The 16,782-nt window shown below is 31.3% G+C and overlaps 2 protein-coding genes across 9 annotated transcripts in view; one reads left to right on the forward strand and one right to left on the reverse strand.

The window, feature by feature from the left end:
* Positions 1 to 902: 902 nt before the first annotated feature.
* LOC117209225 (ribosome biogenesis protein WDR12 homolog) lies at positions 903 to 4,205 on the forward strand. Its single transcript, XM_033450972.1, has 9 exons — positions 903 to 1,067; positions 1,224 to 1,309; positions 1,393 to 1,603; positions 1,684 to 1,824; positions 1,894 to 2,069; positions 2,142 to 2,212; positions 2,292 to 2,538; positions 2,620 to 2,752; positions 2,824 to 4,205. Exons 1-9 carry the CDS (start codon positions 1,000 to 1,002, stop codon positions 2,960 to 2,962), a joined length of 1,272 nt encoding a protein of 423 aa, XP_033306863.1. The 5' UTR covers positions 903 to 999; the 3' UTR covers positions 2,963 to 4,205.
* Positions 4,206 to 4,473: 268 nt separating this feature from the next.
* The window catches only part of LOC117209223 (protein alan shepard), a 46,725-nt gene continuing 34,416 nt past the window's right edge, over positions 4,474 to 16,782 (reverse strand). Inside the window, exons 3-12 of one of the 8 annotated variants that reach the window (XM_033450966.1) lie at positions 15,294 to 15,508; positions 15,070 to 15,128; positions 14,831 to 14,955; positions 12,407 to 12,412; positions 10,522 to 10,679; positions 10,273 to 10,426; positions 10,002 to 10,196; positions 9,688 to 9,780; positions 9,431 to 9,591; positions 4,474 to 9,329 (exon numbers count right to left, since the gene is read on the reverse strand). In XM_033450966.1, the coding sequence (XP_033306857.1) occupies positions 9,445 to 9,591; positions 9,688 to 9,780; positions 10,002 to 10,196; positions 10,273 to 10,426; positions 10,522 to 10,679; positions 12,407 to 12,412; positions 14,831 to 14,955; positions 15,070 to 15,128; positions 15,294 to 15,508 (1,152 nt within the window). In that variant the 3' untranslated portion in view covers positions 4,474 to 9,329; positions 9,431 to 9,444. Of the gene's footprint in view, positions 9,330 to 9,430; positions 9,592 to 9,687; positions 9,781 to 10,001; positions 10,197 to 10,272; positions 10,427 to 10,521; positions 10,680 to 12,406; positions 12,413 to 14,809; positions 14,956 to 15,069; positions 15,129 to 15,293; positions 15,509 to 16,782 lie in introns of all 8 variants that reach the window. The other 7 variants (XM_033450969.1, XM_033450965.1, XM_033450963.1 and 4 more) reach the window with 7 other exon arrangements.

Consider the following 16,782-nt stretch of genomic DNA (forward strand, 5'->3'; position numbering starts at 1 on the left):
CTTCTTTTATTGGGAAGACAAAGGCGGAAGCAGAATAGTCTGTGATGTACCAGATAGTCGATTCGTCTTAACATTCTAATCTTTTATTTTTTTCCGCTAATCGATGATCAACGTTGATTTACTAAAAAATATATTGAGCATGTTATCTCATTTTTAATATGTGAAATTTATCAAAGTTTATTAATTAACCAATCGTTCTACATTAAGATATCAAATATCTTGCGTATTTTACAAAGTGTATGATCTTTTAAATGATTAAAGAATGTTCATTAACATTATGTGTATTAAAATAAATAAAATAATACACACTTTATGGATCAGAATAGTAAAACATTTAGCGATAAATAAATACTGACATAAATAGCCAATTTTATTATGAAATATCATTATATTAATAAATAATAAATAGAGAAACATAAATTATTATTATCATTTATATTTGTTCTTTTCCTGATTTGACTTTTTCTACCATTAGTTTTATTTTATAATTATTTTGCAATATTTATTACATAAGTATAGTAAAACAATTTTTGAATATATTAAGAAATATAATTATACATACATATAAAATTGAATAAAATTCATTATCCAAATAACAAAATTATTATTTGTCAACCCTAAAATTGTATTTAATGTTATGTTAACGAAATTTACTATTAAATTAAAAGCATCATAAAAATGTTAATTATTCTACCTTTTAATATGTATTCATATTTCTATATTAATTAATATATTTCTATTTATTAATTTAAAAAGGTCACATATACAGAACTGAATAAATAAACCAGTACAAAAAATTTAGTCTTTCGATAATGTGAAGAACGATTACCTACAGAAGAGTATCGATTACATGATAAATCGATTCGTTCAGAGTTCCGAGAAGTCGATTACTGGTGTCGATATAATCTAGTTTAAAATGTAGCACACACGTGTATTTTCTGTATTTTCTATAATTCCCATTTTATAAAAGAGTAAAGTACGAATAATATTAAAACTACGATGGCTAATGAAAGCCTAAACAATAGTGCTCCACAGGTACAAATAAAATTTCTTACGAAGCAGGAACAGTAAGTATTTTTAATTATCTTTTGTAAACTGCATTAGGAGGTTATTTCATTTTGTTACACAGTTATGACATTGTGTTTATGCTTTATATAATTTGCAATAATTTTGTTATTTCAGTAATCATAATATATGTGGTAAATAATTTTTTCAAATTTTAGGTATGCTGTTCCGGATTTCCCATTATCAGTGCACACATCCATTGTAACAAGTGAATTAAATACTCTTATAAATGAACTTCTAAAAGGTAGCATATTTCTAAATTAATAAACTTAAACATAAATTAAATTTATTGAGGAATATTTGTTTATTAACTGGATTTAATTCTAGAGTCGACCGATATAAAAAATGATATAGAATTTGATTTCTTGGTGTGCTCACAATTTTTACGCACTTCATTAAGTGAACACATAGCAGAAAAAAATATTTCTACAGAAGAAGTGATTATTGTTGAATATGTTGAAAAGTATCCACCACCAGAACCTCAGGATTGTCTTTTACATGACGATTGGGTATCTGCTGTTGATGTTTATGAAAAATGGTAACTTCTTTGATATTTATTGTTGTTATTTATTATTAACATTATTATTTTGTATTAAAATACTTATTATACTTTAATAGGATTTTGACTGGTTGTTATGATAACACATTACATATATGGACATCTAAAGGAAAACATCATTTAGTAATTCCTGGACATACTTCACCTATTAAAGCAGTAGCATGGATATCCATGACTAGTGACACAGCCAGTTTTGTTAGGTATGATTTAAAACCGGGAAAAGTTGAATTGAATAATTTTAAATCATTCTTACCATCTATAATTTACAGTGCATCTCAAGATCAAACAGCTATAATATGGGATTGGAACATTATGGAAAACTCTGTAGATTGCATTCATGTATGCAGGGGACACGAACGTGGACTAGAAGCTGTTAGTATTAATTACGATAAGACTATAATGGCAACTGGGGCATGGGATACAATGCTTAAAATCTGGTCTACAGGTAAGTAATTTATATAACAAAAAAATGAAGTTCATTAATAAGAAAATGGTTCACTTTCATTTATGTTTGTAGCTAATCAAGATGAAAATGAAGATGGTGAATCCAGTTCAAAAAGATTAAAATCAGAACATGGTAAAACAAGGGTAAATAAAATGAATAAACAGTAGAATATTTGTCAACAAAGAAATAATTTATTATGATATGTACGTTTGCATTATAAAGGTACCTAAAAGAACTATGAAAGGTCACAAAGAAGCCATTAGTGGTGTAGTATGGTCAGATAAAACAGAAATTATAACATCCTCGTGGGATCATACGATGAAAATATGGGATTCAGAATTAGGAGGAATCAAACACGAACTGGCTGGAAATAAAAGTTTCTTTGACCTCGATTATTCCCCATTAACTCGTACTGTTATAACAGCGTCAGCCGATAGGCATATTAGATTATACGATCCAAGATCTACAGGTTTCGACTGACATCGTTTATTTATCAATTTCTAATCATTGTTGCATTGAAAGTTGTATTAAAATAATATTTCTTTTTTAGAGGGAACACTTGTGAAAGCAATATTCACTTCTCACACGCAATGGGTACAATCTGTACGATGGTCGCCAGTGGACGAAACTCTTTTTATTTCAGGAGCATACGATAATGAGATGAAACTCTGGGATACCAGAAGGTACGATAATTTCCAATTTTATTTACAAAGTTGCTTTCCGTGTAAAAAAAAAACTATTTTTCTTCTTATAGTCCTAAAGCGCCATTATTTGACCTTTCTGGCCATGAAGATAAAGTATTATGTTGCAATTGGTCGAATCCTAAATTCATGGTATCCGGAGGTGCGGATAACACCGTAAGGATATTTAAATCGAAACATATTGTTCGTTAATAGCGAAATATTGTTTTATAACTTTTACATATAATAGAGAAATGAATTGTGCATAGTGCAAATTAATAAGAATAAGATTCTTTTTATCAACTTAATATTTATTATATTCTAAATCAAGCAATATAATCATCTAAAAGAAATAAACACGTATCGCCATCGTGAAACGTACTGAATCACGAAATCATGTACTCAGTGTAAAATAATCAAAAGATATCGGATCAATCTTTTAACTCCAACATCGTAACTTGAAATAAATTAAACGTGAATGCAGATCGAGATGATGTATATAAAGTAATTACAAAATATTTTCGTACAAATAAACACATCTAACGAAATCAAAAAGACAAAAAGTACAACCCTAATGGAAAAAGTATTGCATGGCCTAAGAAAAAGCTCTCAGCATCAAATCAAAATTCGTACTCTTTTTATTTCAATGAGTTCTTTTTACGATGTGTTTGCTTTCCTTTTTTTTTCTTTTTAATTTTACCCTTCTATTTTACATCATTATAAAACCACCATTTAATTGACAAAAGAGGAGATCTAGTAATCGTTCTCATACATTGCCAGCATCTCGATTAAAATCTTTTTATCTTCACCTCTTTTTTTAAAATTTCGAATCTTTATTGCGCACAAATTAAAAGCATTTACTCAAAATAGTACAAATCGCATCAGCGTGTACGGTGTTAAAAGTATTAAGAAAAAGACTCGTTACGTTCTACCGTATTACCAAAAATCGAACATGGCATATTAATTCTCCATAGTCTTGTTACTCCGCAGAAAACAATCCTATCGTCGATTAGTATAAACGCGGACGCTGGATGTATTATTACACAATTAGTTGGGATAATGTGGGGGGCTTATTATTTTAACATTTCTTACAAAGGACAAATGTTCAGTCTGTTGGACATGCTGTACTACCACACATTAATAAACAGTATAATTTCGTTTAACCGATGTTCGATTGAGAAGAACGTGATATTTCTTGTTTCCTTTTTGGAGTTTCTCCTATTTTCGTTTTCTTTTTTTCTTTTTAATTTGTTAAGCTCACTCTTTTAGTCCTGGAGAATACCAAAAATCTATCTCAGGATATAACATTGAAAAAGGCATATACAATAGTCGCTACTTGATTCAATAGAAGGCATATCTCTCTTTTTTTAGTGTTGGAATACGTGTAAATACAGTCACTGATTTTGTACGAGAGTAAGTTTATTTTACAGACTTTACATTTCGTTTGTTCGTTTCTCGCAGAAATTGTTCTTTCACTCTTTGACACAACAAAGGAAAAGAAAAAACGAAAATGAATCTGTATTTATTTTTTTATGAAATTCAACGAAATCTAATGCAGACAAAAGAGAAGTACAATTTAAAAAAATGACATCTGAGAAGAAACAATGATATAATTATAATTTGGGGATTCACTCTCTCGCTCTCTTCTCTCTGTGTTGAAGACTATTTTCACAATTGGCCTGCCATTAGAGAAAACTTAGGAAAGGAAAAGAAAATGATTCGAATAAATCCCCAAAACAGATCGTTTATTGATCAAAAATAAGGGATGATAGTAATTAAGAATTTGATTCTTTCACTTTGAATACCAAACCATGCTTGTAAGTAACTCTAAAAACTGTTTGGTGCACGCTCCACATACAAAGTGTAAGAAGTGTGTGACGTTTAGAGCGTGCACACGCAGTGTGCAGTTTACAGTAACAGTGTGTCTCTGCAGTCTGTGTCGTGTCATAGGCAGATGGTTGTTCTTTTTATTTAAAGTACGCATTATAAATTATGCATACAACCTACACACCACACATTCGTCTCGCACTTTCTCTCTCTCTCGCTCTCGCGCACCTCATATGTGTTTCTTTTTTATCTTTTGTATTTACTACTTATATCTCACGTTCTCTCTCGCGCTCTCTCTCTCTCTCTCTCTTTTTGTTTTCTGTTTGCGTTTTTTGTTTTTCTCTTCTTTTTTTCGTTTTTTTTCTTTTTTAGAAGACCCTATCTATAACCCCCACATTATCTCACACAAAGACTAGCGTTTTTAAACGATCCAAAATAAACTAAGGGCACTTTTAGTGGCGTATGCCCTGTGTTCTTATTCAAGTTCCATGAAAAATCTAATTCTGACCGTTGTTAAACTTTGTTGTTGTTGTTCTTGTTACTTCATTTTTTTTCATTTTATTACAGCACCTATCGACTTCTAAGAGCCCCTATTTCTTAACTAGCTATGACACACTTGCCTTAATCTAAGAATTTCATTACGTGCTATGCCTCGCCATCTTAAAAGTATCCGAGAACCTAATGTGTGTGTTCATTTTTTACTTTTTTTTTATATTTTTTTCCCTCCCGATTACTTAATCCTCGTTTACGCATGCGAACTTAATGCCTCAACATCATATTTTGTTTCTTTCCTTTCTCTCGCTCTCTGTCCCTTTCACTCCCTCTTTCTCTCATCTTGAAATTTACGAAATTTTTAATTCTCATGTATATTCTCATTGGTCGCACACCACATAACAATTAATTATATAGTGGAGAGAAGAAACAAACAAAATGAATCGAATATAGTAATGGCAATTTTTTTTTTTTGTATAATTACAAGTGTCGTTCTTTCGTCTTGACGCTTATGAATAGAAGATTTGTATATGTCGAAAAATACAACGGATGTTGGATTAAACAAGGAGCACGGGAAAGTTATGGAAAAGAAATTAGAAGAGATACAGGAAGGGTCGAAGTAAAAAAAAAGCAGAACAATGGGGCAAATGGAAAAATGTTCGTCTCTCTCTCGTTATAGCTAAAAACCTATCTCCTTAACAATAGTAAAACAATGACTTAAAACCTCGGTGAAATCTAAGGACTGTACAAGTCGAAGTACGATGACGCGCGTTACATTATCGGGCATCATCAAAGTCTCAACTCGGACTCGCATCTTTCTTATTATTTCTTTTTATCGCTTAAGCCGACGTTCGACTAACATTATATTACTTATTTTTTTTTGTTTCGTTACTTAAAAACACCCTACGTTTTTTTCCTTTTTATCCTCATCTTTCTACATCAGCCTACGACTACTAGTTGTGAATCTAATCTAAAAAGAGGCTACGCTAGAAATTCTAAAGAAAGCTTACGGAAAGCAGCATTGCTTGGAAACATTACGTTCCAAAAAAGAGATTGGTTTTTTTCTTCTTTTTCGTAAACCACGCCCGGCCAGCCCAAGCACCTGACCCGCGGTGCGCAGCAAGCAGTTCTTACTATTTATATTACAGTAGATAATATGTTGTAGAATAATATATATTTATTATTAATATGAATAGCCAGTCAGTCTTGACGGGTGCGAGGTGCATAGGCTGAACGGTGCCTCGCCTGATGTGTGTTTTCCTTTCTTTTTTTTTTTTGCGTTTTTTTAACGAGGAGAGGCAGTTGTATATGTATCCTAACTATCACCTAACTAACTACCTAAACTTAATCACTTAATTGATTACTTCCTATCCAAAAATGGTACCTATCCTATATATTTATAATCAACACTAACTACACAACATCTCTTTCTTCCCAGGTTCTATACAATAGATTACGACGCATTCGCTCTTGTTTTCTCTCATGTTCACTCTTACTTTCTCTCTTGTATATTTCACATTCTAGCATCTATCTTCCCCCCCCCCCTCCACCTCGCTCATTTTATCATTTAACTTCCTTCTACCCCCCTGCTTTCTACACACATTTTCTTCTAAATTTCTAGCTCACGCACTTTCATTCGCCTTCTATGATTCTCCGCGTCTCTTTCGCTCATTGTCCCTTGCATCCATTGATCTTCCTCGCTCTCTTTCTCTCCTCTCTGCCCGCTCTCCAGTGCGGCTCCGTATCTGCGGGAGCTGGCATTTATGTCGGCCGAACCATCGTTCTTCCGCTCTCGGTCAGCACTATAAAAATGCTGCTCTTTTTTTTTGTTTTGGTCGTCACAATAATAATTAGTTATTTAGTACAAGTCTATTAGTAAAATTCTTCAAAATTCACTATTTAATCACATGTGATTTTTGTTGTCAGTCATGGTGACAATCGCTTGTGCAAACAATTTACACACTCGCAAATAGGTTCGCCTCTTTCTTTCTTTCTTTCTCTCGCTCTCTTATTCTTTTTTGTTAGTCTCCCTTAATGCATGGACTCAAATCGAGTAATAATCGGTCTCTTAAAAAATAGTTCATACCACTTTTTTCATCTTTTATCTCTTGTCATCAAATCGTGATGTACCAAAATAAACTAAATATATTATTTACTTCAAGTCTCAACAGTGTAAAAATCTTTCATACTTTAGATGACGTCAATAATAGTAATCATTAATTATAATAATACAGCATATTATTGTAATATTATAATAATAGCTACGATCGCCTCTAACTCTATCTAACTACCTGCCTGCCACTTCGAGCCCGGAGCTCGTAATATTTGGTAGAAAGCTTTCTGCTAATCGTTCCTCGACTCGACCTAAGTCAGACAACGTGAAAACTGTGCCAGATGTAAAAACGGGCTTAGAGGAACGCAGGAGAGGAGGGTGTTTTTTCTTTTTTTTATCATTAAACCTTTTGCTTCTCCGTTTTCTCTCACTCTCACTCTCTCTCTCTCTCTCTCTCTCTCTCTCTCTCTCTCTCTCTCTCTCTCTCTCTCTCTCTCGATACCACGTAGATAGAAAATTTTCAACTTATATTCTGTATTTTACGTTTCTTTTTGTTTCCTCGCGTTCGATCCTCTCGCCTATCGTTCTACTCCAGTCCCATTATCTTTTTCGTTTTCATTTGCAACGCGATTTTATTCGTTTGTTCGATATAATAAATTAATTTACACTCTATCTATCGTATTCCGTTGTAACAAGCCTATTCTGTCTCTCTCTCATTTTCTTTTGGGGCGGTATGGATTAGTCTCAGTTAACAATGATCCGCCATTTGATTTCATATCATTTTTCTTTTGTTCCTAGACTCCGTACGAACCGTACAGATGTTTTCGGTCCGTCAATCCCGTTAGTGGCAACTATACACATACAAAATCTATTCGAATTCATAACCAAAAAACAAACGTAGTGATATTTAACTGGCTACAACGCAAAAACAATTATATTCTCTTAACTAGAAGATCAAAATTTGGCTCAAGTTTCGCATTTACATACCGACGTAAAAATATATTATAATATTTTTCAGCATATCCCAGTCTAGCGGATTTGTCTGAAAAGGCACAATTCTAAAAAAAATATCTGTATTCACTGTACAATTAAAACTGATATCAATTCGTAGTAACTGTACTCATAAATATAAATCTTCTAAAAAGTACTATGTTCCTTTCCTTCTTGTTACAATAATTACATATATCCTGAAGTTTTTTTTTCCTTTAGAAATAAAGCTTCATCTTTTTCTCTCTCTCTCTCTCTCTCGCTCGCTCGCTCTCTCTCTCTCTCTCTCTTAAAATCTTCACTTCTTTTTCGTCCATAAAATATATTCGTCCGTGATTAAAAAGAGAACGCGAACTGTACTTGTAAAAGTAGATAAAAATCTCCGCGTGGCAATACATACATACAATATATGTGCCTGGCTTGGAATGTCTGAACGAAACAGAAGAAAACAAAAAGAAATAACATGATGAGAGTGCAGTTAGTGGATGGGGTGGTGTGCGCTGTTAAGGAAGAGCTCTTTTCTTCAGTATCTTCTGTGAAAAAGAAATACTGATCCACAACCCCTTCTCTTCGCAGCCCAGCCACCGGCCAGCCAGCTGGCACGAAAGTCCGGTAGGTACTGATTACAAGTAACCGAATCTGAATGTTTTTTTAATCAATTCTAGCATTTGGAAGTGCTTTTTTCTGTATATTATTATTATTATTATTTCTTGGGAAGAATTCTCCTTTGTATATTTCTGAGCAGCGTTTCTTTTATAGTTTACAGTTTTTGTTAAAATATTTTATTCACACTCTCAAAGCCTTTAGCTTCGACTTATCGTTTCCTTAGTAAATGTAATACCTAAAGTTAATCCTGGAAGCCTATCAGCTTGACACTAAACTGTCCGTCGCAGAATATCAGTTTTGTCACTGTCGTAATGATGTGTTGGCGTTACAGCGTATGGAGCCGTGCTGGTGCCGAACAATGTAGATGACACGAGCACTCGTACCCCGTTCTTATGACAACATTCATTCTCTAATCGTTGGAAAATATTAACTACTTTCACCTATTTATCTGATGGATAAAATGTATAAAAGATGGCTGGCAAGTCAATTATCATGAGGAAGAATCTTATCTGACTTTATGTATTGTATTTAGCCTTATCTATCCTTCATTAATATAATCCTTCTTATCAACAGGTGTGGCTCTCCTAACTTACATAACTCTCGGTGTAATCGTATCTGAAATGTTAAAAAAAACGGAAATCTGGTTCAGCTTTGTTTATAAAATCCTATATATTTATATATATAACAAAAAAATCATTGTGAAATGCTATATATACCTAAAAACCGTAGCCTACTTGGGCTGCTGAGCTTGGTATTGTTGGTAAGAATCATCAGGAGATGCTGCATTACTTGTTTGTTCAGAATCACCCAGTGGCATGGTATGAATAATGCTAGGAGGATAAGTAGTATAAGGATAGGGATGTGGGCTTGCTATGTACTGAAAAATGAAATATTAAAAAAATTAAAATTAACATAAATGTTGAAAAAATGATTGAAAATTTAAGAGAAAGTAAAAAAAAGATTCTATACTTACGGAACCAGTGCCAAGATGTAACGTAGACATTTGTGTAGTTAGTTGAGGAATCATACTGTATTGTGGATTACTAGGATCAGCTGATGGCATCATCTGTAATATGAAATTCATATTAAAATTTTAAATTTAAATACTTTTATTCAGTTCTTTTAACATTTAGTAACAATTTAGTACAAAAATATCCAGATTAATAATTATGCACGAATATATGAAATTTTTCAGTAATGGAAGAATAATATTATTTAAGATAAATGATAAATGATTTAAAAAAAGAGAGGAAGCAAAACCAACAAAAAGTTTGTACAAAAACTCACGTCGACCTGTTGCATGTGTGGAGGGGCAGTCTGCACCAAGTAAGGAGTCACCCAGGGCGTTCCTGGCACACTGTATCCCGGTAAAGCTTGACCATAATGACGACTATATTGTGTTAAGGTGGCTGCAGGTAGCATGTGAGTAGTTGCAACCCCGTTTTGACCAACACCACTTGTATCGTAATTCAAAGTTATATTCTGTGAAAGTACATACCACAACATTAAAACTGTACATTAAATACTATCTTCACCTTTTTGTAATTGCATAAATTACCTCGCCAGTTTCCCTCCATATTGTACTTTTGTATAATGATTTTTTCTTATTACCACCATCAGCAAATTTTACCAGTAACGGATCTTTAGCACCTTGTAGTGCCTTTCCATTAAACATCTGAATTATTTGTTCACATTTTTCTTTAGATTCCATTCTAAGATATACATAATATAAAATATTAATATTACTAAATGTAACAAAAATTAATATGATTGATAATTATCTTTTAAATGATAATATAACACTAACCTTGCAAATCCAACACCTTTACTTTGTCCAGCTGTATCACGTAATATTCGTGTTGAAATAACTTGTCCATATTGAGCAAGCAAACCTTCAACATCATTTTCTTTGAAACTCAGGGGCAGGTTTGCAATATATAGATTAGTCGGATCCTGCTCCTGTTGCTGAGAAGAGAGTAAAAAATACTATGCAACTTATTGTATTACACTCCTGGCTTTTTATATATATTGTAATATATATAAAAATATATTTTATAATATACTTGTATATAAATTTCAAAAAAGCTTCATATCTATCATTTTAACATTCACGACCAAAACACATGTATTTACATATTCCTGTGTAACTATGATTACAAATGAATGCACAGACGAGGTCACTACAATGAGAAATCAATAATCATAATAAATATGATTGGAACATTTTTATATTAGCTCACAAGGTCAATATTATAGATTTCTTATATCCTTGCATTTTTTATGATGATATTCGTTATAAGTATTTATTTAAAATGTCTCATAATACGCTTCTATTGTATATACACATTCACATGGAATGTTAAAATGATAATTCAAAATGAAATCTCATAACAATATATACAATGATGCAAGAAATTCAACAAACTAAAATTGTATACAGTAATCACAAAAATTTCTTACATATAACTTGTCAATGTATTTTAATAAAAATAATGAAAAAAAATTGTATAAATCTACAACAAGATACTACTAAAGGAGAGCATTAAACTATAACAATTATTTTAATCTAATATTGAATGTAAGAATGAACAAATACTCAAAAAACAATTTGTTATGAATTAAAATAATCATTATTTTTAATACTGAAAGATTATCATGCTTCATGGCATTACTTTACCATATTGTGGTGGTTCTCCAAATTTGCTTTATGGATGCTTAAAACTAGTATTGACATCAAATATATACTGCATTTATGTACAAAGCATGCTCACACGCATTCGTTTTTTCATAACGGAACTCCTTTTTTCTAAATTGTATATAAAATTTACAATCTATATGTGCCTATTGCATTCAAAATTTAGTAATGCATAATAATGACCTAAAAGTCAAGAAGCAACTAATGAATTCACAAAAAACCACAATAGTGAATCTCGCCTGTGCAAACATTGTTTATTTAATGCAAATAATAAATTGTTACATTCTTCCAGAACGTATTTATCAATTATTATATCCTTTTCTTTTTTCCAATTAAATCATTTGTATTAAATGATATCTCGAACGTGGTTTCTGTTAGATTTACATTGTTTTGTTAACTGTGTAAAATATATATTTGTAACAGTAAGTATCTTTCTTTACAAGTAAACTTTTTTGTAAAGAATATTCATAATTCTTTTCTAGTTATATTATCTTTCTACTACTTTTTATAAATTTGTGTTTTAGGAATCACATATTCTTATATGATAAATAACCAGTACCATAAGTAATGCAAGCTAACTAATTGTTTATAATAAACAATACTGAGGATAACCATTCAAAGCATTAATAAAATTTCAGTCACATATGACACACTGTTGGATACAAGCATAACAAAAAAGCACAGGCATGTTCACATATATACAGTTATATTATAAGATAGAAATGAAAGTGAGTCAAATTATCTTGCAATGTTATTAAAATATATGTTTCCAAAATATATACACATACATATACATGTGTTCATGCTCAAGTTTTTCTTGCTTACGATTCTCATATGTAGAGAACAAAAAGCAAAAAGATATATGTACACTAAACTTAACTCGAATTCGAATTTGATATTTATGCACCCTCAAGCATATTTTGAGATCCACCATTTCTCTCAAAAATCAATCAACTCTACAGTTACTTGAATATACTTATACTTTACGACAATTTACTTCAATCTTGCGAATGCATTAAAACAAAAAAATAAATAATGAAAACATTATGATATAAGCTAAGCTTATGGCATCTATATATGTATATATATATTTCTTTTAAAAAATATAATATACATATACACATATATGTATGCATATAAACACATATACATATATGTATGATAAAACCATAATATAATTTAATGACTTTGTATCTCAATAAATTGATTTAATTGATCAAGTGTGAATGTGTATAAAGGATTTTAAAAATAATTTGTACATATTTCTATACATGATACTTAATCAGTAAATCACTAGAAACTTTAGCAATTCTCTGTAGCTATAGTGTACTAAGTTCTTGCTAAAGACTTTTCAAAATTCCCAAATACACATCCTAAACTTGTTTGGTGTGCCGGTTAAACTTTATTAATCAAGCCAAGTGTGTCAATCAGAGTCAACCAACACCCCAGGATTAAGATAGCACCTGATCTTCGCATAGCATCACTAACTGGTAAGTAAATACCATGTACCCTGAATACATTTAATAATGGGTACATTGTTTAGTTATATCATATCACATGCGACTGACATCATCACAGCTGCTGATGGCACCCCGTGCTTTTACCGCGGCCAGATTAGAAGAAACATTCCAAGTTAGTCTTTTATTTAGCAATAAATATAGGCAGGAACCAGTACTTTTTATTGGCAATGTGCATACGTAGATAAAAACAAATAAAGAAAATTCAAAGTGAAAAAATTTTTAAACTAAATGTATATAAGCGATCTTTTCTAATATTTACACACCGTTAGAATAAGAGACAGACACATAACATTTGACAGATTGCACAGAGAATAAGATAAACTATAACGTATTTTATTCATGTAGTATAGTATACTACCACACTTAAAAGCAATTTTAATGGAGTATTCTAAAGAATTTTAGAATTTTTCTTAGTATGACAATAAGCTACTGATTCTTTTTTTTACATAGGGCACAGACACAGACATCTGAATACATTAGAATAATTTGCTAGAGGCTTGATTTAGTGCTGAAATGAATGCAATCTTCAGACACGAATTATAAATGTGTTGACACAGCAGTATCAGCAGTTTGTGGCCGAGGTACAGCAACAAGCATCGATAGTTTGGTAGGTATATAAGACAGAATGGCAGAGAACTGGTGAAAACTAGAGATTTTCAGACAAGTGAGATAGGTTCTAATAGGAAGAACTTTATAGTACCTCTTTTTATCTTAAAATATGCATAATTGCCTGCTACTATATTTTCACTGATAATACAATTATATAACGTTATACTAGTCATATTACCTTTACGAACATCTGTATCATAAAAAATTTTTTTCGAATTTTATCAATGAAAATATAATTTGTGCATAATACCACCCCTCTAGCAGCAATATTTTTCTGTTGTTAAAAGATAAATCTTAAGCATGTGAAAGTTTATAAATTTATTTGAAATCCCTTCTCACTTGTCAGTAAATTTAAATAGTTCTAATTTTTGTTATATCTTCCATAAAACCTGTCACTTTCTTTTAATCTGACATCTCTATACTAAAAATACTTTTTCTACAAGACGCAACGATTATAAGATACTAAACAGTCTTGTCAAGATACAAACTCTATGCATTTCTAGAGGGGCTGAGAGCAGAGCAATGATGCCAAGACGATGATGCCATGTTTGTCTTTCAACTATTATAACAAAAGTGAATAATTTAACAGCATTTTAAAGAACTTCATTATTAGTTATAAAATATTTATTAATAACAATTTTTCTGGAATTTAAACATAAAATTAAAAAGAACAATATACAGCATGTATACAAAACATATATTGACATCTACTATTTATCATAACAATTTGATTAATTTTTTATAGTTAATAAAATAAATAATAATAACTTATATATTATGACTGTAGTCAAATACTGCTATTAGCAAACAAATATTGCAAATAAATTGTTGAATCTAACTTTAAAAATCATTTCATTGGAAAACTTTGATCACTGAAAGACAACCATGATATCTATTGTGATCAGAATTTCAGTACTTTTTTATCCAACATTATATGATAAATAATGCATGAAAGTACTGTACTGTATACATATTTATCATAGCAGTACAGGAATAAAAATCTTTTTCAAATTAATGGCATTTAATAGTTGATATATCAATGGGAGAGCGTAAGGGTTGTAATAATGATCAAATGTAAGAGGACTACAGATGGATTTTAGAATAGGATAGACTGAAAAGTAGAAAGGCAGAAATAGGAAATAAAAAGAGAAAAAAGATAAAAGGGAATAGAAAAAGAGGGGAAAAAGAAAGAAAGAAAAGAAAAGAAAGAAAAGAAAAGAAAAAAAGAAAAGAAAGAAAAGGAGTTTACTGTTACTCTGGTATTACTGTACTTGCATGCACAACCAACGTACACTGGGCAGTCTAGGGAGCAACCAGATACCCACTTTCGCCATCTGCGCTTGGATGCCCTTGGCAACCAGTGCTTTCACAGCACCCTCTGCCGCCACTGGTGACTCAAAGTCTACAAATCCGTAACCTGTAACACAACAATTGCAATATCAATTAGCAAAACCAGTTAGTAGTAACGTTGAATTCATAGTTAATAAAAAATAAATGATAAAAACAAAGATATAATAGAAAAGTTAATTACCTTTACACTTATTCGTATTTTTATCCAAAATGGCCTTTGTAGATGTAATAGTTCCATATCTGCAAAAACACAATGTATTAGAAACAACACACTCCCGCACTATAAATAAAATTCAATGTCTGTTAGTTCTACTAAAAGTTAGAGTTATATTGACAATCAATTCAAATAATAATATACTACCAATCAGATATTAACAGAAAATACTAATTGCACGAATGACTTACTGAGAACACATGTTTACGAGGTCCTTGTCAGTTGTATTTTGATTGAGGCCACGAATATACAAATTTGTTTTTGATAGCTGTTCTGCCTGTTGTCCTTGTATAGCATTATTGCTAAGACTTGTGCTCATTGTCCCACTTCGACTGCCGGTAGCACTGCTGGAACTACTATTAGTGTTAGCTGGAGAGGAAGCTGTAGGTACCCGTTGTCCACCATACTGTAATACAGTTAAAATATACAATTAAAAACAATTGAAAATCATTATTAACATAATAAATATATAAACAAAATAGTACAACATGCATATTTTATTATTTTAGAAAAAATTTTATAAAAAATGTTTTTGGGACTAGATACATTAAAACCTTTTAATTATATTAACAATTAGTATTTTTTAAACAATAGAACTTAATACAAAATATCAATTTAAAAATACTCAAGCAATAAATAAATACGCAATAACGAAATATGATTCAAATTAAATACTATTCTGTTAGAAAAAAACATCTAATATTTGAACTTGATGAAAAAAGGTATCGAACGTGGTAATCAAAAATTATAAAAGTATACTAGCCCCACCCGGTACGAGAAAAGATTAAAAGTATCATGATATAACACGTGATAATTTTTTATTTTATCACGCCCTCTATCTACATACTGCCAGAGAATAAAGCTTTTCTTTTACTTTCAACTTGTCCTTTATAATTATGCCGGTAAAACATAATACCACTACTACAATAAAAGAGAAACGAAGATCTATGTATCATTCTATGCGAAGTACATACATTTTTTGAACAATCAATTGAAGAGACACATTGTGAGTTCAGGAAAGAATAAATGTTAATGAAAGATTGGAAAAACAAATGAGAGAAGAAATCGCACATCGTTTCCACGAGAACTGTGCTGAGTTGTCACGGCCCCACCCGGTTTGAGAAAGGGTTAACCCTTTCGCTGCGCAAAATGGTCTTTTCTCCTGCCTACGCATATATTCATTTTACAATATCACAGATACCTAAATTAAATAGTTTACACAAAAAAAGGGAAGATCTACAATTATCACACGACACTCCGCGCATACTTTATAGGTTACCTTGTTGCACTACCCAACCATTTTCTAACCATCAAACTGCACGTAAGCCGACTACGAACGTCACCCTCTCTTCATAAAACGATTAACCTTACTCACAAATAATTCAAAACTCCATCTGTTAAACTCAAGTTTCAAATTCACCATTGCATTCTAGATAAAAGCATCAATCATTCTTTAAGTTCATATGTATAAAGAGGCTAAACATTCCAGCTAATAAATCACACTTGTATCCGAATAAACAACAATCAATTTGACGTACAATGTTTAAAGTCTTAAAGTAACAACCTATTTGTCCATATGCCAATCGAGAGAATCAAAGAATCCGTCCATGTTCAAATCGAAAACAGTTCGTTACAGGAAAACGGCATGAGTTCCGAATGGTATAAAGCTCTAGCTGATGA

Source organism: Bombus bifarius, unplaced genomic scaffold, assembly GCF_011952205.1.
Source record: "Bombus bifarius isolate JDL3187 unplaced genomic scaffold, Bbif_JDL3187 scf7180000008166, whole genome shotgun sequence".
Classification (NCBI taxonomy): Eukaryota; Metazoa; Arthropoda; class Insecta; order Hymenoptera; family Apidae; genus Bombus; species Bombus bifarius.

Bases quoted from the DNA above. Each gene is read 5' to 3' on its own strand.
- LOC117209225 (XM_033450972.1), top strand. From the start codon at position 1,000: ATGGCTAATGAAAGCCTAAACAATAGTGCTCCACAGGTACAAATAAAA. The intron at 1,068-1,223 runs GTAAGTATTTTT...TTCAAATTTTAG, and splicing joins TTTCTTACGAAGCAGGAACA to GTATGCTGTTCCGGATTTCC. The intron at 2,213-2,291 runs GTAAATAAAATG...TGCATTATAAAG, and splicing joins CAGAACATGGTAAAACAAGG to GTACCTAAAAGAACTATGAA.